General features: G+C 34.4%; 1 protein-coding gene across 2 annotated transcripts in view; it reads right to left on the reverse strand.

Moving 5' to 3' along the window:
- The window catches only part of LOC149788545 (carbohydrate sulfotransferase 11-like), a 30,107-nt gene extending 14,766 nt beyond the window's left edge, over positions 1-15,341 (reverse strand). The window contains exons 1-3 of one of the 2 annotated variants that reach the window (XM_089974573.1): positions 15,276-15,341; positions 8,653-9,466; positions 4,240-4,346 (exon numbers count right to left, since the gene is read on the reverse strand). In XM_089974573.1, coding sequence (XP_089830699.1) covers positions 4,240-4,346; positions 8,653-8,818 — 273 coding nt within the window. In that variant the 5' untranslated portion in view covers positions 8,819-9,466; positions 15,276-15,341. Of the gene's footprint in view, positions 1-4,239; positions 4,347-8,652; positions 9,467-15,256 lie in introns of both variants that reach the window. The other variant, XM_089974572.1, reaches the window with a different exon arrangement.
- Between the last annotated feature and the right edge of the window lie 6,960 nt (positions 15,342-22,301).

A 22,301-nucleotide genomic window follows, 5' to 3' on the forward strand; every position in this document is an offset into this window, starting at 1 on the left:
ATTTTTAGTAATGGTGGCTATATTTGCTGGTGCATCTGCATCATTCAAAAGATCTTCATGCATTTATACTTTCTGTCAAATATGAACAAATTAAGGTTAAGCAATTTTGAAGAAATCATTTCAAGGTTTTTAATGGCACACTGAGAACATTTGTATAAATCTGAAGGTCTTCATGTCGGTCATGTTTCATAAAATTATAATTCAAACGTTCTGGAAAAGAAGTTTCTATTTTTAGTAATGGTGACCATATTTGATGGTGGGTCAGCATCATTTTTGTACTTATTATCTCATTCGGCCCCAGAGGTTTTTGTCGTTTTTGCCTGAAATGTGCGTAGGAAAGACATTTGGGGGCTATTTCTGAATACATCATAATACATCGACTTTCAACAGATTTTCCATGAGACTAATGCCTAGTTGTATTAGAAACATCATTTTCCATTGGTTATTTTGCTTGCGCATGAGCAGAAGGGTAAAAGTTGGAGTTCTTTATTTTTTTTGCTTAATGGACCCATCATTTTCGTATGGAGACCGCAATTTATTCCAAATGCCCAACTTATCCTAGTTTTTGCAAATGTTCACCTGTCTGTGTGCAGTTAAGACCGGTATGCCTTAGATCTGAGGCCAAAAGGTCTAAAATCTGGATACAAAATCGCATTCTGATGTCGAGGAAATTTTGGGTGAAAAAAAAAAGCGGGTCCAAAAAATGAGGTTTTTCTCTCTGTATTTTGTAGTGCAACTAGAACTTCCAGATTATTTGATATCATTTTAGAGCTATATCTGTCTCCTTTTTTTTAATACCACCCACGTTGGTGCATCTTAAATGACCTTGATGCTGCAGAGCTTAGAAGTAGGGTACAGCCTCATCACGCCTACAGACGGGATCGGGGTCGAATCGGTTATAAAGATATTCATGCCAAGAAGTTTTCTTCGTATATGATCAAATTCTGCTCATCAGTTTTGGAAAATAGTCATTTAAGGTCTTTCAAGTAAGGGCAGCCATATTTAACTGCGGATCTGCATCAATTGTATTAATTATGAAAGTCATGTCGTCTGTTAAGTTTGGTCAAATTCCAGTGAGCAGGTTTTGTTTTTGTTTTGGGTTTAATGTCATTTTCAGTGCATGATAGGCTACACATGGTGGCAAGTATATATATTATAAACACATTTTGTATGCGTATAAAAATTATCATATTCATAGGCAGTGTATTTTGGTCACAATACTTAAGAGCCTTGTAGAAGCTATACACTACAATGAATTTTTATCCGATAGGAGAAACTAGAATATAGTATTGTAATTGCAAGTTAGTAAAAACGCTTAATCAACTACCCTTCAACAAGATTTTTTTTTTACTTTCTGAAAGTTCACTATAAAATGGCAGTTAAAAAATATATGTGAACTTGTTTGAAACAACACCTGTAAATGTCCTTGAGCAAACTGCACACTGGTCTTCATACCATTTTGTTTGTCTCAATTTCTTGATGCCAATAAAACACAACTGCAACCGTAACTATCACAGATAACACAATGAAGCATTATAGTCAGTGTATGAATGAATTAAAACTACCTTTCCAACCGAATTGAAACAACCAATATGAGGGCATCTATTTAGAAAGAGGAGCTTTGTTAATGTAACCACTCACAATCTAGCTTCATTACAACAGTCCATTGATAGGATTGCAAATGTATGGTTTTATTTTTTGTCTACATACATGTAGTAGCATCAGGGAATGGGCAAAATGTTTTTGTTTCGCAGCTTTTTTCAGTGTATTTTCACAAAAAATGAGTGAAAACAACTTTGACCTTACAACACTTCTTAACTCCATAACACTGGGATATACATAATTGCATTTTTATGCTAAATCTTGATTAACATTATATTCAGACTGCTTTCTGAGTTGAATATTTTCCTTAATAAATTTTCCCAAATGTTGATGAAAACAGACAATCTAACAAAGTGGTACTTCCAAGACATATGATATCAATGTCTGTCATTATTTTCCCCTGACAGGTTCACTTACAGTTTCAATCTGATTTTATGAAGAAAATAATGCACACATGGCAATCAAAATAATCAGGTCACCAATTCTGTGCTTAAAACACAAACTGATATTTACATACTATTATTTAAGTTTTGAAACACAAATTTGTATCATTTTATCATTAAGTGATAGTTGCAATAACCAAAGACATATAAAATACATCTCTGTTATAACTTACTCGGGAAGGGGTTAAAGGTCAATCAGCTGTCAAAACACATGCCTGTGAATGTGCAAGAGTTTGTCTGTTGGTGGAATTGAAATCAGCACCATCTATCTGATGGCTTGATGCCTACATTTCACCTTGATCTACAATATAACGCTGGAAAGAACTGGCTAAGGCAAAGGATCATCTCAAAACCTATGATCATTTGATGTGCATCTAAAACAATCACAGGGCAAAGACATTTTTGCATTCCTAGGTGACTTAGTCACCCACTTCGTCAGGTAAGTCAACCATAATTATTTTATGTAAAAACTCCAAGAAAACCACACAAACATTATAACAGCATGAAAATAGTTTTCTTAAATCAATATAAACAAATTGCACTGTGATCTAAGAAAAACAAACATTGTTAACTGTATACATACCAGATCTTCATTAAATTTCCATCCCTGTTCTGATGAGAATTTTTGAAGGCATTTATTCATTAGTCATTTGATTAGTCCAAGAACAGATAATGAACCAACCCTACAGTCAATAATTTATAAAAGATTAATTAACATTTTCAAAAAATACTATGCCAAATTCAGCAAGAACACAGAACTTAGGACTAAAAGTCAATGGAAAAACATAATGGGAACAGTGTTTCAACTTAAATTGACATCACAAGTCTTTGAGCACAGGTGTCAAGTTAATCATTCAATTTCTAGATCTGGCCTCTGTTACTTCAGAAACAGATGACTGTATGTAATATAAAAGAAGCAGAGCTAACTACCTCCTTACAATATGCATGTATGTAAAAAATTATCCTATAAGAACAATTCACATTGGAAATACTATAAAGGAATTCCTTTTCCATCAGATTTTAGGCATCATAAATTTATATGGTGAATTTTTTGAATAGGTAATTCTGACAGTTGCCTGAAATAGGAATAATAATAATAATAATAATAATGGCATTTGGTTTAGTGTTCATTCGTGAAATAGAAAAAGTGTGACTGAATGGCCCATTATGTATACAAATAAGGTCATTTAGAAGAAGAAAAAAAACTTTAATTCTCTTACCTATATTTTGTTCATTCAAGAAATTCAAATATATATCACTATCACAGGCACCTGCATTGTTAACTTAATGATTTCTAAAATACATATTCACTTTTCCAACAGTAAATGTTTTGAATTAGTCATGGCAGAGTCAGACTACAACACAGGTTTCAACAATTTCATTGTCTGCTAAAATAACCACTTTTTAAGTAATGTTTTAGATGACAAGAAAGCCGTGTCATAGTATGACACAAGTACACCTGATTCAAAGTATATAATGCCAAAAAAGTGACTATTTAGTCCAATTTGATGACTGTGAACATTATTAGTGCCAGAAGTTGAACACCCAACATAATGGGATTTAAGATCATCACGTTCATGACAGACTAAATTGGCTGTATATGTCATCACAACAATTACTGACAGTCTAAACTGGCTGTATATGTCATCACAGCAATTACTGACAATCTAAATTGGCTGTATATGTCATCATAGCAATTACTAACAGTCTAAATTGGCTGTATATGTCATCATAGCAATTACTGAGCCTAAGCTGGCTGTACATGTCATCACAGCAATTATTGACAGTTTTAATTGGCTGTATATATAATCAAGGCAATTACTGACAGTCTCGAAGAGAAATTACTGACAGTCTTAATTGGCTGTATATGTCATCACAGCAATTACTGACAGTCTAAACTGGCTGTATTTGTCATCATAGCAATTACTGACAGTCTTAATTGGCTGTATATATCATCAAGGCAATTACTGACAGTCTCAAAGAGAAATTACTGACAGTCTTAATCGGCTGTATATGTCTTCACAGAATTCATTTTGCAAATGCAGTGTGTCCACAATTTAGGATCAACAAAAATTAAATTAGAGACTGCTACTGTTTGAAAACTCTGAAGCACAATTAAAATTGTTCAGACATAAAAAAATTAGGTGTGTCCAAAAAACTAAGTGCAAATGTGAAACTGACAGAAAAGCCATACCAGGTCTGATTGCTGATTGTCACTGTTACCAGAAGGGACCATATCTAGCTCATTTCTCAACTCATTCTGGATCTGTTCATTATATCCATGCTGGAATCTAGTGTGGGCTGAAACACAAAACATTATGGAGGTCACGACATCCACTTATGAATACTGTACAATTTAATGAAGCTAAACTCAGAATCTTACACATCAAGCACACGTCAATCTGCAACAAGGGCACATCAATTAAAGACCAAAATAGCTAGAAAGTCTTTTCTGTCAATCAATATCTAGAAATTGCTGATATCCATTCTGTCCCACTGATATCCATTCTGTCTCACTGATATCCATTCTGTCCCACTGATATCCATTCTGTCTCACTGATATCAATTCTGTCCCACTGATATCCATTCTGTCTCACTGATATCAATTCTGTCCAACTGATATCCATTCTGTCCCACTGATATCCATTCTGTCCATTGATATCCATTATGTCCATTGATAACACAATCTTGTACTAAGTTTTCCAAGAACAGCAAATGTTTTTCTGCTGTGCAATAACATAAAACTTTTCTGAATATATGTGACAGAAATAAAGTAGAAGTATGAATTTGTTTAACTCCAAAAGTGTGATAGAAATAAGGTATAAGTACAGATCTGCTAACTATAAAAATTTGTGTGATAGAAATAACGTAGAAGTACAGATTTGCTGAACTCCAAATATGTGCCATAGAAATAAAGTAGAAGTATGGATTTGCTGCACCGCAGTGCACTAATGTAGAATAGTGTGCACAATACCTAGTAATACTATGACTGTATTCCACTGCTTTTATCTGCAAAGCACTCATCCATTGTTCAAATTACATGTACATGTAACAAGCAAAGCACATTTAAGACCCACGGTGAGATATCTTCTCAACAGGTGGAGGCACAGATAAATGCAGTCCTAATATTTATTTTGTTCCCCCTCTGATTTTGTTATTGGAGAGAACAAATTTCAGATCTTGTATTATTCCTATGAATGCATAATCCATAACACATATTTCAGTAAAAACAAAGGTGGTTTTTTTTCATTCTGAGGTGAAAGAAACCATATTCTTACATGATGGGTATTACAAGACAATACTGCCATTTGACTTCTTCCTATAAGTTAATAAAAACAGTATATCTTATTCATTTTGGGCTCCTTCTATTCCAACATATGAGCCAACCTATATCAAAATTAAATGCTATGAAATATTTTAAAATCCGTGAATTTATTAAGGATAAGAAAATCAGAGATTCCTCTTGATCCTTTCTCTGGGAGACCTGTTCTATATAACCTGAAATGTGCTGAAGGGCTGTTAAATCAAATTAAATAAAATTTAGGAAGCTTCCATGCATGTGCATAATATTAAATCAATAGACCCATTTTAAAGATGACACAGCCTTCATAATAAGAAAATAATACTCCGATAGTTCTAACACATATTAATTTTCAAAACCTCCTTTAAAAATGAGTATCTTGTAACAATATAAAATTCAGTAATCATTAAGTACAAATTCTGTACAAAAGTAGACATCCTATTTTATTTATTTAAAGTCTAGATGAAATTTCTCCTTCTTAGATCAAAGTATTTTAAATACTGTTTATCTGCATCATATATTATATTTGAGCAGGAAAAAAGATTATTGACATCTGAAAAATAAGACAATGAACTAATTTTATTTTTTCTAAAAACAAACATAATCTCTACAATAAAGCATTAATTACAATTTGCAGTTGGGTTAGTAGCAAAAAGACTGCAAATACTTGTCTTTCTACACAAAGTATATGAAGCAATCGTGACTTCATTTGAATATATAGTAAATAACAAACTATCATTCTATCACTTTTATCAATGCTTGATACATCAGAGACAAAGTAAAAATGCAAATAAATTAGAATTTTTATAAAATGAAAATTAAGGCATGTTTAAAGACTAAATTACCCCACCTACTAAATATCTACAGAATTTTTCACAACAAATCAATGAATGGTATGTGGATTACATAATTTCAGGGAAATGCATGTTTAAAAAATAATTATAGCAAACGTAAATATGTTAAACTGACCCATGTTCTACTTTTGTTTCATGTAAATTTCAGAATATGTGTTTGAGCTGTCTATGGTACTTGTCTTTACCAATCACTGCATCTGTCTGCACGGATTTTAGTCTTGGCCATGTAGTTATGTGAGAAAGCTTGACCATAGCTTCCTGTGGGTCAGTGATTTTTACTGGTGTTTCCCTCACCCCACCCCAAGTTCTTCTTCTTCCATCAGTTGTACAGTCCACCATGTATAGATATCATGCACTGAAGAATGGGATTAAACACCAAAACAACATCATTCAAATAACGTTTTCTGCCATCTTATAATATATTCCCCAGAACATTTCTCTTTGAACAAGATTGTGTGTGTGATTTGGATTTTTAACACAGCTTTAACAATTTTCCAGTCATATAACTACGATGTCTGCAGTGTGGCAGTTTATAGTGATATCTAGCACTGGGGCATCATGCCGCAGACATGTAGAATATGTCCCACCCAGTCACATTATCCTGACACCAGGTGGACCAGTCCTAACACTAACCTCTTAATGCTGAGTGCTAAGTAAAGCAGCAGCTGTTAGTAACATTTTTCTAAGTCTTTGGTATGACTCGGCCAGGGATGGAACCCATGACCTCCAGCATCCCAGGTGGACGCTCTAACCACTATGCCACTGTAGCGGTTTTTTGAACAAGGTATTTGATGCATTATCTCTATATAACAGATGATGATCTATGATTGAACTTCCAGTGAGCATTCAAAGCTAGGGCCCATGCGAGTCTGTGATACACAGTGATCCCTTTATCAGTGTCAGTAATTGGTCCCATCAACCAGTTATACTGATGGATCATAAAATCACTGTTTACATGAACATCCACTGATCTGCATGAAGTTTTGTCTATGGGAATGTGACTTGAATGACAACTCAGATTACCACTGGTCCTGTCTTGTCTGTGGCAATGTGACTTGAAATACAGCTCTGACCTTGTTGGGGCCCCGAGTGGCCGAGTGGTCTAATGCGCTCTCCATTATGGATCACTGCCATATCACCTCTGTCTGCGTAGGTTCGAGTCTCGGATTCGGCCAATGTGGATATGTGAGAAAGCTTGCCAGTAGCTTCTTGAGGGTCGGTGGTTCTTTCCGGGTTCTTCCTCCACCATTAATACTGGCCGCCATGTATAGCCTATTGTGTGCTGAAAAATGGCGTTAAACCCAACAACAACTGACTTTGTTTACTGTATTCCTAAACACATGGTCATTAAAAAACACTGGAATAGTTAACTATGTGCAAAGTGATCCAGAAAGAAACATCCAAGGAACTGTATAGACTTAATATATTGATTGGAAATATCATGGAACAGAAAAACCATGCATCAACTGACAAACAAAAGAAGAGGTAACTTAAGTTGCACTGAAGTTTAGAAATAAACATAATGAAAACAGATGAAAACTTATAAACAATGGTGAAATTTCAATTAAATTCTTTTAAGTGGTTTTCAATGTTACTAATATTTCAAGATATTTCATGGAAGACAACTCAAAACACAAACTTAATACCTTTCCGGAACTTAATGACAGATGAGAAATTCCAATGTAAAACAATTTAGATATCATAAGGAGTATTTAAGGCCCTTCTTATGTCATGATTAATAAAATATAAGCAAATGCATCTATCTTCATTTTAAATGAGGAGAAATATTGTACGCTAAATTGGAGAGTTCTTGAGGCACTTCCCTTCAATTCTCTTCCAAACTCTTGCACTTCTCCCATTTGCCTTGAGGAAGAAATAATTGTCCAAATTTCTCCCAAGTCTGAAACCTGTCCATCATGAACCTCATACCTAAAACCAGTGTTTCCCTTTACTCTTATGTGTGCATGAGATACCCTCAAATTTTTAACTGACTTCTAGTTTTGACACTAAAGTGTGCTTTTTATTACTCAATCTGACCCCCCAGCTGTGACACAAAGGGGAACTTTGACTCTCAATCTTGCATCCCTATCAGATACACTGTAAAACAATGCTGTAAACATATAACAACTGAAACAATGTAAAATGAAGACAAAAATGGACTTATATGTATGAGCTGACACAACATAAAAGCCAACTGCAAGAAATACATAAAATTATTCAAAGTCCAAATTCTTTCTTCAGGTTAACAATTCTAACATCATAAAAATGACAAAACCAGTAAGTTCATAGATATATGGACAAATTTTATGTTTATCTAATTTCAATGTCATATTTAGGGTGATTTGGCTTTTAATGACTAGTGTGCCACAAGACGACTGATCCTATACTCCAGATGTGAGAGAGAGAGAGGGAAAGAGAGAGAAAAACCAAGTTCACACAAGGAAGTTCTTACCACGGGTAGAGTTAAAACGGACAATGTAGCTTAACAGTGTCAAAGACACTGCTAACACCAAAACAATGAAGAAAGCCCTCTTCAACTTCATTATGTCACTACTTGTAGCCATTAATAACCTCTCAGTCACTGTCTTCTTCTCAATGCCTGCAAGTTCTGTAGACATACACAAGTTCCATTTCTAATGTGGTTCACATGAAAGCATATACAGGCTTGTATCTCCTCTAGAAATCATTCTCCTTATGCATCCTCCATTGTAGGCACACTTTCAAAACATGATTTCAGTCTATACACCAAATGATGATTCCAGGCTATATACCAAATGATGATTTCAGTCTATATACCAAATGATGATTCCAGGATATATACCAAAAGATAATTCCAGTCTACACACTAAAAGATGATTCCAGTCTACACACTAATAGATGATTCCAGTCTACATACCAATGATAATTCCAGTTTATATCCCAAATGATGATTCCAGTCTATAAATCCGCTGAAGATTCCTGTCTAACCACCAACAGATGATTCCAGCCTACAGCTGAGAGTACACTGCAGTCATGTTACAATGAGGTAGTTACAACAATTTCCACTTGTCCATGCATTGTACTTTTCTCTGGAATTTTATCTCCCCAGCACATCCTTAGCAATACAGGGAATAATGAAGTGCTCTGAATTTGAATGACACTTGAAAGTTTGCCATCACACCATGTAAGTTCTATTCAAAGTCCTTGTACTTTTAATCTAATTGTATGTGCTCATCCTTTGCTGCTGATTCCATTACCATTTTCTCAGAAACAAGGGCAAACATGACCTGAAAAATATAATAATTAAAACTACAGCAATTTCTATGGCTTGAAATAATAAGTTTCCATCTACCACAGACTCTGACCTACTCTCCTATGCACCATAACCTTAGGGTTGTGGCCCAAAATTCATTACATATGTTATGTGTCCTCCAACAAGAGACCCAAGTGGGCATGATATTGCCTATCTGATCTACTTTTGTCCAAAAAGCCAATGTATCAGCAATAAGGCACAGTTATCTGACGTACTTTGTTCTGTAAAGCCAATATATTAGTAAGTGCTGGGGTAATCACCAATTATTTCATTGAAACAGTTAGCACTGAACATGTTTAGCTATGTTTCAATTTTTGATTATCTTCAGCTGGACTTCACTGCACTGGCATCTTTTCATGAATGTAATGTTAGGATTCTGCTTATCAAATTGGGTCTGCTTTGGTCAGGCAGTTTTGGAAATGTTTTTTTTTTACAAGTATTTGTAAAACAATTTTGTATATCTTTAAGTGCAAAATATAGACAATTACTGATGAAATATGGTTCATACTTATTATTTAACTTCTATATATTCACATATGAAAAATATATACTTATAATTGCTAATGTGAAAACACAACAATTTCAATCATTACATGCCATATTTGATTGTGTGTACCTAAATAATTTATATTTGCAGCAACAACAAAAAACAAACATTTTGCAAGCTTGAGAAACAAATAAAAACTGCTTTAGCTTTCAGACATGGAAATAAATTGGGCTTTGTCTGTGGGAGGAGGTCAAAAGTCAGATATACGATAATTGCAATTTTTTGCAGTGGCATTGGTTTTTACGTTACTCAGCCAAAAAGCATGTGAGCTGATGCCATAGCCCCATGCCCATTATCCATCTATCCACTTGTGTGCAGTTTGCAGCTGGACTGTGCCACCAGGTACTTTGTACAGTATGTAGATGTGCATACATGTGTTAGTGCTTCAAGGAAGATTAGCTGCATGCCAATATATGTCACCTTCTCTAGCGAAAGTTATGATTATTATAATTAAAGTCGAATTGAGCCATGTAGCATACTGGATCTTTACATTATTTTCAAAATTGTTAAAAGGAGATTACTGTATAAATGAGCAAATGGTGGCAACTTGAGCCCAATCACAGCATGGGCAAAGTGAGAACCAAGTCTGGTAAATTTCCACTCAGGTTGGGAATAGTTATGGAATGACAAACAGACTGATAGAGGTCATAAAAATACGCCCCCCCCCCCCGAGTTGGAATGATAATACTCTCAGCATTCATCAACAGTCAATTTGAGTGTTGTAAAGAGACACTGTTGTTAGTCTTCAAATTGGTAGCATCATTATGCAAAAGCATTATTCATTCTCATTAGTCAAAAACTCAAATAAAATTAAATAAAGCAGCAAAGGAAGTACAAATTTTAACCATGGGATTAATAACTATTCCTGCCAAGCTCATGGTTGCCAACAAAAAACTGGATGCTCCCCACCACCCTTCTGCCATCAGTGCACTTATATCCCTCCGTTTCTAGTCCTTCACCACATCTACAAAAAAATTTCTTTAAACAGTATCGTTTTCTTTTTATTTCACTTATTTTTCTCTTTATCGAATGCAGGATAAATATATGAATGTGCTTGCATCTATTTCTATTTCCAAAAAGATGCATCAAGTACTTGATTGCCAAAAATGACCATTTGTTCCAAATTTGCCCCTTGCTGTCATAGAATTACCATTTTGATAGAGTACCACTCTTGCCCTGCCATTTATTGTTGCCAATGTTACAAGGACTATGGAATTCTTAAGGGGTATATAGTGACAACAGCATGGATGGATTAAACTTTCCACTGTGTAAATGTGGATTTTCCATAATCCATGTACTGTAATAATAATACATGTACATTTAGTATGGTAGGATCAGAAAACAGCACAAGCAATAAGGCCAGAAAGAAAATATGTTTCCTATTATACTGGTTTCAAAATTATGGTTATTAGGTCAAGTTCACGTTTTAAAAACATTACAAATATTTAATGTGTTTTTTTGTAATTTTTATTTTATCTTGTTGTTGTTGTTGTGGGGTTTAACGCCATTTTTCAGCACACGATAGGCTATGCATGGCGGCCAGTATTAATGGTGGAGGAAGAACCCGGGAAAACCCCGGGAAGAACCACCGACCCACGAGAAGCTACTGGCAAGCTTTCTCACATACCGACATTGGCCGAATCCGAGACTCGAACCCATGCAGACAGAGGTGAGATGGCAGTGATCCGTAACGGAGAGCGCTTTAGACCACTCGGCCACTTGGGGCCCCTTATTTTATCTTGCGGAAATAAACAGCTAGAGTCAACAATGAGAAACAAGGATGGTTGACCAACTGGAAACACAAATTTTTGGGGTCTAATACATGTACATATAACAAATACAAATAAGTCGTATAACAATGACACAGTACATTCATAAAAACAGCTGTAATACAAACATATAAAGACAGAATCCACCAAGGATAAGTCATACAATTTTATAAAACTTATTCTGAAGGGGTTTCTGAGTGATGAAGATTTTGGGGCAGTGTAGACTTTGCAGGGGTGAAATGATACATTGAAATATCGATGCATGGATACTTCTGCTGTACTGATACACAGAAAAATAAAAGTGGTGGAAAATCGATTCAAAATGATATTTACCATATACAAGTTATTTTATTCTGTAGCAGTCATAAATAATTATTAGTCAATAACCTTGTTATTCTTTAAATTGAGAATTCTTCTGACAGCTGCTGCAAGCACAGGCACTCATTTGTGTTAGCTAATACAAACTCTACAAATTAGCACCAAGTGATGGTCGTAATATTGCCCACTTCCCATTTTTTATATTTGGACACTGATGTGGGTGTATAATCCACGACAACTGACTATAAGAAAGTTGGAATTTGCCACCACCCTGTGATGTTGGTATCGGGTAGCTGCTTACTAGATGGCCTAGCAAACTTTAACACCTTTAAAGTAGGCCATCGCTACATTTAATCGATATAAGATTATTTATTTTCCCTGAAATTGCAAGTATAACATTTGGTATGTCTTTAATCTGTGGACTGATAAGATGAAACTACAACATTGATGAAGTTTGACATCAAACTCCTAGCAGTTCTAGTCACATGACATAAATGGCGGTTAAACTAAATCTGATTGGCACATTGTGCCATAGAACAAGCAGTATAAACCTGCATCAAGGAAGTTGTATAAATGCATGTTTAAATACAGTCTACCTAGAAAAACAGAAGATGGCTGATTCCCAGCAGAGTTCATCTTCAGACAGTAATTTCATTCAGCGAGTATTGGCTAATGATGACAATAATTTTTAAAATTTTAAAGTATATCAGATTATGGGAACTGGGAAAAGTGTTAATGGAGATTCCAGTGGGTGATTTTGAGCCTGAAAATGGTGTTATACTGTAAATACAAATCCAATGTACATGTTGGATGGACAAAAAAAAGATGGCATGTCAGACAATAACACTTTCAGCAAATGTAAAATATCAAGTCAAACTAAAATACAGACAATTTAAAAATAAAATGCAATTCTCATTTCTCTTCTAAAATAATTAAGTCCTACAGGATCATGTGCTACAAAAGTATATTTCTCTATCGGGGTTAACATAAACTGAGTAAATGAGAATGAAAAAAAATAAGAAATTAAGATATTTATTTGATCAAAATACCTCTGTCTAATGGCTGAAGTGAGTCCTGCATATGATCAGATGGAGCAGCCTTGTATGGTCTAAAATGCTGAATACAAATCACTGACAACTAATAGGTCGCCAGTTAGAAAGTATTTTGGTTATCTTGTCAGGGATGAGAATGTAATATAAATAAATGCAAAGTCTGTCTGCAACCTACATGCTTGAAAATGAAATACATCCAGTATATCACATAAAAAGACATCACCTATAACTGACAGGCCTTCTAAAGATGGAAAGATCATCAAACTAATATATGTATCGATAATGTATTGTAGGCAGTGTATCATGAATTGTATCAATGCATCACCTGTAACATTTTGAAAATTAAAATACATTTGACTAAGCTAAAAAATTACTATAAAGTATTAAAAACTTAAAAACTTGGATTCAGAATTTAAAATAGCAGTTCTAGCAAAATATCACTGAAATCTCATGATCTGTTTTCAAAGGTGTGACTTGACAGTTTGAAATGATATATTTTTAAAAGAGTCTTAACAAAACTGGGTAATAGTTTTGAAACAATTATGGTTATACGAGCAAATAATTAATACTAACACACGGTATATAAGCACTGTGGATACCTGCCACTTCAAACTTACTATTTGGACTGGTGGTACCACTGTGGATACCTGCCACTTCAAACTTACTATTTGGACTGGTGGTACCACTGTGGACACTTGCCAATTTGAACAAAATATTTGTTTTAGCTCATCTGGATCAATGTCATCATCAGAACTCCTCCATAGATTCGGGGTCGGGGAGGGGCAGCAAATTTGCATTCACCACCTATGCCATATGAGTAGGTTGATTTCATTTTCTTTCCTCTTGGACATTTTCCAGACTTCTTTGTGCTTTAATCTTTAAATTAATTAATTTAATGTGTCCTTTATGAACCATTCCCTTAGATCTTGCATTTCTTTGCCTATGTTGCTTCTAATAAGTTATATTCCTCGATCTTCTTGTAAAACTCGTGGCATGTTAGCACTCTAATATTCACACACCCTCCCATCTGTCTGCATCAAGGATATAACTTAGTCATTGCATTCATCAGCTTATAATTAACGGCCCACAGTAATTGTTGCCACACGGTGTCATCAACAGTGTCAACTTCTTGGCCTTTCGGTTTCAAACCAAACAGAAGCTCAAGCAGATACAGACTGTTTACTGTTCTTTTCTGGTTCCTAGAACAGTCCACTTCAACAAAATCTGTGTCATCTATGTCCAGTATTTGCAATGTCAAGTTTTAATATTTCTAAAACAAACTGAACAAATAAAAAATAACTCTTGTTCATCAACATCGGAACAGGGCTACAAATAGCAACTGGGGACGCCGCTAGAGGGCACTAGCGATTCACGTTTTCTCAAAATGTCAACCTCATTACACCCGGTACTTTCTCCGCTTTAATATGTAAAAAGCCGACATTATTACATCCGAATGTATTCATGGTTGAAAGGTCAAATGTTTATATTTAGCGAATGTGACCATGGGCCATTTCTACAACTTATTCAGCGGAAAAAAACCGAAAGACGAATTTTTCAAAACGCTAATACAAAGCTCCGTTATTTGGGCAGTAAGACCTCGACGTACAGAACATAAATATCAGGGTCGAGATATTACATTTTAGGACTAGGATAAACTATCGATTACATCCTTCCCAATTAACACAAACTGACTAACCCCATGTCCTACAACGTAAGACGCACCACATTAATTTATTTTTGCCACACCAAAACGTAAATAACACGCGATACGTCTGACTTTGTAGGACCATCCAAGAAGGTTTGTTACAAAGAAATTAGGAGTATCCATCCATGAATCAAGGGATGTGGTTCTAATCTGTAACAATATGTGTTATAGTGTTACAGGTTAGAAATTCCCATCCCTTGATTCATGGACGGATACTCCTAATTTTCTTTGTAACGAACCCTTGTGGGACTACCTGACCCCTCGAATACTCCGTTATAAAATTTTTAATGCTATCTGCACATTTATTCACTCATTACTTATAATACCGTACAGAAGACATTCCACACCCTTTTCCCATATTCAATTTTTATACCTTACTGATTTTAAATTACCACTTTTGCGCAAAGTTTATCCATTGCTTCGTGTCTTCACTTTCACACTCACAGACTGTCTACAACCGGTCCGACTATTTACCGGAACAACCCGGAACAAACTGAAAATTCCGGAACAAAAACGAAAATACCGGAGCAGAAAGAAAAAAAAAAGGAAAAAAGTAGAGAGATAAATTCTATAATTCCGGAAAAACGAACCCTAACGCTGTTGTATCCAAGGATTGGACTAGAATGGTGGTAATACCATCTTCAGTGGGGAAAATCCTAGACCAAATTGAAAAGAAAAAAGGTGGATAGGTCGAGAACTCATTCAGAAAAGTAGCAGAGATGATGAACATACCTTTTGCTGAAACGTCATTTATGAAAACTAAAGCTTCTCACGAAAATGAAGGAAAAAAGGTCGCTAACCTTAAACCAAAGCCTCTAACTTACCGAGAGTTTCTCTAATTGGGTTAACTTTTTTTGTTACTTTATCTTTGTCGTTCGTGTTTTTCTAAATTTGTATGTATATTTCCGTTTACCCACCGGGCGTTTTATTGAGGTCGCACCCTCTCTGCTGCTATAATTAAATCATTATTATATAAATAATAACACCGGGTACGGAAACTTATACAGCTAGTTTAGCTAGAGAAAGATTAGAAGCAATCAAAATGTTTTTGCCTCTTCGTGATTCTCTGAGACAAAAATTTCAAGAACGTCAAGAATCTCAAGTTGAATATGTAGAAGGTACAGAACAATTATTGAAATCCATTACAAAGGTTCCTGAAAGAGTTGTAGAAGCTACTGAAGGTATTCTTCCAACGTTAAAACAAACTGCTGAGCCAACTGAAAAGATAGCAAAAAGAACTAAACAAACAAAAAAGATTTTAGAAATCTTCCAACTGAAATGGCTGTTGCTCAGCTTGCACCTGCTTCTCATCTTGAAGAAGAACTTGAAGGTGCTGTTGTAAAAGAACCAGAACCAAAACAAGCAGGAATCACAACTAAATCAAATGATACATTTTCCGAGATGAATATTTCCTACATAAAAAATATTGAAGAGGTAAAATTACCTGCACTTGCCGTGCACAGTTATGATAATAGAAAAGTATTTCTGAAACCTGAGTACGCTAATAAATATGTAATTCGTAAAACTTGGTACAAGTGGATTTATAAAGTATACTATGAAACTGATAATGTCAAAAATGATGTTCCAAAATATATTGAATGTATTGATGGCATAAATAAAGATCTTGAAAGTTTACAACGACTACAAAAACGTCAACAACACAAGAAAAACAAAAACAACAATCAAAGCAACCAGTCCAAAAAACAAGTGAGGAAGACCAAGAACCTATAGCAGAAGAAGTGTTTGATGTAGCTTATGATAAATATTTTAGTCCAAAAACAGGAAGCGGTTTTATTACTTGTCCTGACAGTGTTCTTCCCGATGTTGACCGACTAAAATTTTGTTTGGAGGAAAACGTTCTAGAAATAATTCTTCATAAATGAAATATTTGATATTTGTCGAAGATTATTTACAGGCGGTGTTATGGATCGTAATGTTTATCATTCTCTCATTAATGAAATTGTCGATGATCATTACAGCGACTGAAAACAATTAATTAATCAGAATGTAATTTAAAAATGATTATACCTAATGCTCAACGTGGGCCTGTATTAGTTAGGCTAATAAACTCACGATTGCCAACTTACAAGGCGATTTACGGAGAAGGAGTATGTTGTTCAAGGTTTATTTAAGAGAATAGCTTCAAAAGCAATACCGATTGCAAAACAATTAGGGATGAAAGTTATTGAAACTATTCGCGATAAAGGTATTGGTGCTGTTGGTAATGTTGCTGGAAAAGCATTTTCAGCAATCAAAGAAATATTAGCTCGAATAGTACGAAGAAAACAACCAGTAAAATTACCCAGTACTGAAGTTATGCCTGCAAAAATTAGTGCAATAATAAATCAAGCTGCAAATGAAAAACTAGCTGAGTTGGCTGATATGCCCCAGTCTGAAAAAGAATATATATATATATATATATATATATATATATATATATATATATATATATATATATATATATATATATATATATATATATATATATATATATATATATATATATATATATATATATATATATATATATATATATATATACCAGTTTAATAGCAGGAAGTGATCTTTGTGTCAGACGATAACAATTATAATAAAATGTTCAAACATATATCTGATCCAGCATTTGATATGGACACACCAATTCTCAAAGATTAATCTATGCGCGATTATCAGTATTATTCTTATGATGCACGACAACCAGTTCAACGTGGTCGAATGGGATTCCAAGTTTAGAATGCAAGCAGATATTTCTTACCTGCTAGAGCGTTTATTGAAGAAGAAAGTGAACTTTTGATAGCTGATAATACAGAATATAATGCCAATGATGTAATTAGTTTCGTTAATAACGGCATCATGGCGTTATTTGACAGTGCTACATACATGATTGATGGGGAAAATATTGAAAATATTCAAAAAGACATCGATGTTGCTACACCAATAATAGGTCTAGCAAGATATTCTGACGATTATACAAGATCAGCTGGCTCGTCAATGATGTTTGCTAAAGACACTACTGACTTTCCTGACAACAGACAGTATAATATAGGACAACCAAGAAACGCTGAAAACACCGTTGATATTGATTCATAACATACAATGATTAACGTTAATGTACAACGCGTCGATCAAAGTTATGAGGTAATATAAGACTTTCATGCGTAATTCCACTGTCTCACATCTTTGGATTTTGCAGAAATGTTAGAAAGTTGTACTTGTAAGAAAGGCTACTGATGATGACGAGGTGTTGGCATTGATGCTGGTAAAGTATTACAATCAAAGCTTTCGTGGAGGATGCCAGTAATGACTCCATCGCGTGCTAAGTAGAAAAACTAATTGCTTTTATGAATTCAGGTGGTAAATCATTATTATCATGGTTGACAACAACTACAGACAGTGTTCAAAGCACCATTAATGATTTATTCACGTCGCATATAACATCTTAGCAAGGTGTTTCTGCGCCAAGGCATATTTTCATTGCTTTTCAAAACACTGAACAAGTAAAATCGCAGGAAGAAAGTCCAATGATATTTGACAAACATGGAGTTTTTGAAGTTTCAATGAGGATAAATGTACATCAAGAACCAGTTGAAGATATATTATTAAATTTTGAATTAAATCATGTAGCACGTACTTATCGTCGGTTAATGACATTTATGGGACGTGATCAAAATATAGATACTGGTTTGCAAATATCACAACTAGATTTTACAAATCTGTTTCCGATTTATTACTTTTCGGTGGAACATCTTGATTTATCTAGAAAAATATGTCGCTGATATTCACTTTCGAGCTCGTGTACATAGAGACGCTGGAGATGTTCCTAATTACAGACCAGTTGCTGTTATACTCAGCGATAAAGCAATGTTGCTTGAAGGTGTTGGTGGACGAATGGGAGTTGTTGATGCTCCAGTAGAACACATGTAATGAAATCGCACACGATATTTATAATGTCATGTAGTCAAGTTAGTGTCTAACTTCCAGTCAGGTGAAAAAATTGCAATCGAAATTTGCAAGTAAATGCAGATTAAAAAAAAACTTTAAAAAAGATCAAATTTTTAGTGGCAGTCCAAGCAAAAACCGGAGTTCAACTTCATCTTTCTCAGAGTTCCATTAGAGACTCAATTAAAACAGGCGGCATATTTCCACTTCTTCCGGCTATACCAGCGCTAATAGCCGCTGCAGCTCCAGCTGTAGCAAAAGCAGCTGTACTTTGTGCTGTTGGAACAACCGCTGGAATGGCATAGAAGAAAGCAAAAGGGCTAGGGATTTAAGAACGTCTAAGAATTACCAGGAACCCCTTATTGGTACGGAAAAAGTCTGAGACTTCCAGGAATACTTCGTTAATTCTTCCAGTGTCAAATGTTGATTTACTTGATGCTGCAAAAAAATTAAATATAAAAAAGTTTAGAGATGTTTTTATGCGTAATCAGTTACCTTTCAAACCAAACAATGTTGAAACGGGCATTATTAATCTCGATAATTGTTCTGGTCCAGGAACTCATTGGATGGCATAAGCAATTGATCCATGTGGAATTGTTTATTTTGATTCGTATGGTTTGGCTTTACCAAAAGAATTTATGAATTACGGGAACACAATAAAAAGTCCAATTTGGTATTCAACATTACCAACACAAATATTAACTGATCCGCCAATATGTGGTCGTGAAATAATTAGTGTGCTCAATGCTATATCTTCATCAACATTACCACCTTATAAAGTCGTGCACGCTTACGTAGCCGTTAATCGTTTTAAACAGATCTTAAAGTATGCTGGTTGATATTTACGGAAAATTGTCTTCTATCAAAGAAAAGAAGAAAAAAAGAGGATATAGATTTGTCAAATTACGCGACTAAAGATGAACTTGCTGATATTGTGAACCTCTCTGGAGTTGACCGAGATGAAGTTGTTACATTTCAAGATAAATACGGTGTTTTATAGTTCGTAGGGTTCTCGGTGCTACTACGGATAATATTCCAGTATTTACCGACAGCGAAAACTCAGATATATCAATCACAACTATTAGAAATGAAATTGCAAGAAGTGTTTGCTAATCGTTTACTATCTACCGGTGATACAATGACAGGTGAACTCAGCATGAATGGAAATAAAATAGTTGTTTTAAGAGATCCAACATATGATGAAGTGTTTTAAATCTTCGTAGAAAGTTTAGAAAAATTAATGAAATCGCAGAAGAATTCTTTGGAAATCCGTTGCTTGCTGACGTAAAAATTCTCTGAAATTAACACAAAACTCGGCGATATTAAAACAGCTATATCAGATATTGAAACGATTAGATAAAAACTAGAACATGTTACAAGTGGAATTCCTGATATCGTTAAAAAAATGTATTCTGATTAAAATTCCACACAAACAGATTACCAACATAGTATACACAGTGTCATCAGGATTCTCAACATGGTCACAGCATAATAACAATATAATACATACCGCAGAAGTCACTGGCGTGTACAGGCTATCCATGTTCAGCGGTGCAAAATTTAGTATATTTACCACGTAGCCTTGACGTCATTCAACCGATAATTTTCTGGAACCGTGTCTATTGTGTTAAAGAAAGGAGACAAAGGAACGTTTATGCTGGAATCATTTGATAAAAAAATTAACCGCAGCTTCTTACTGGTGGTGTCTGGAATTTGTGGCTGAAACACCTCAATTGATTACTAAATAAAATATACTAAATAAAATATAATGAGCCTACCGATCAACGTTCAACGATACGAACTTTTAACTGCAGTAACTTTTACAGTAGCCAAAGATTGGAACATAGCTTGTTGTACAATCTTTATGAACCTATATTCCACTGTTAGTGTATATCTATCGTCAAAGATTCGTGTTTGCAGTGATCAAAAATCAGAAATAATTTTTTTCTGGAACAAGTTCTATTTTTTTTTAGTCTTTTTTTAAAATTATATTTATTGCAGAAATAAGATCATTAATATTTTCGTTCGTAATTAATTATATTTATATATATATATTTCAATAAACCGTAGCATGATGAGTGGTTATCATTTATGGGTCCCTTCATTGGCCTTTGTGCATTCTGTGGGGTCCTTTTGTGATATCTTTCTTATTATCTTCTCGGCACCGCACGAGGCCTTTCTTTTTATCTAACATCTCAAACTCTAGGCCATTCTGACATGAATGGAAAATTACTGGCATGGGTTACCGCTCCATTCTAAGCTCAATGGAAAATTACTGGCACTGGTTACTATATATATATATATATATATATATATATATATATATATATATATATATATATATATATATATATATATATATATATATATATATATATATATATATATATATATATATATATATATATATATATATATATATATATATATATATATATATATATATATAGAAAACTTCAATCTTGACAGAATGTTCCCTGACTTACCGATGCTAGCTCTGGTTGATCCGACGAATACAAGTTTGATTAATACTATTCATTACGCCAAGAAATAATTTATCAAGGATGGTGCATCTCATGTGTGGTCGACGTTCAAAATAATAAGTAACACCAATGGTGTCGGCAAACTCGTCGATGCTACAATGAACGACAAATTAGCGGTAACGATTATTAATTACCAGGACGATCGAAGATATTTTTTCAGAGTAAAGTTTAATGTCTTAGCAAAAAGAAATACTACCTGGATTATTAGTGACAAACGTGACCCTGTCCTTCATAATGAATTTTGTTTCACGTTAAATAAGAATTCCAAACCAGGAATGCTGACTATTATTTATGGAAGTTTTTCGATAAGCGATAAACCCAGCGTCAATAATCTAAAACCGATGAAAGTTTCAAGCATAAATTGTGTAGCCGAACGAGCAACGGAACATTTTTACAAACACGATACGTGGAAATGGTTGAACGGATAAAAGATGTGAAATAATAAATAAGTGGGGAGAAATAGTTTAAGAAACCTGATCATCTGTGAGGGACGTAGCTAAATTAGGAATGAAATAGTGAGAAGAATAACCGGAAAGAGTTTGTACGAATCGAAGTATAACGGAGTTTCGATTGAAATTATTGATCATAATGCGCATGCGTGGACTAATGCAGTAACAGTATTTCCACGAAATCGAACTGTTAAATTTTACCAAGGAGATATATTTGATTTTATTAATAAATAAGTAAGAATGATCCTGTATCAGTATATTTATTTCAAAGTTCCGAGAATGGTAATTATGATCAGTTTGTACGGCCTAATGGTATTATTTATCGTACAGAATCTCTCCATGAAGAAATGAAAAATCATGCGTTGAAATATACTCATGACGATACTGAATAATTACTGAATAATTGGTTTACTGTTCCTTCAGTTGCTGCTCATTTTGCTAAAAAGAAAAATTTGTGGAAACCATCACGACTGGATTTGCTTGAAGA

The sequence above is a fragment of the Sinohyriopsis cumingii genome, chromosome 11 (assembly GCF_028554795.1).
Source record: "Sinohyriopsis cumingii isolate HCF-2022 chromosome 11, ASM2855479v2, whole genome shotgun sequence".
In the NCBI taxonomy this organism is placed as follows: Eukaryota; Metazoa; Mollusca; class Bivalvia; order Unionida; family Unionidae; genus Sinohyriopsis; species Sinohyriopsis cumingii.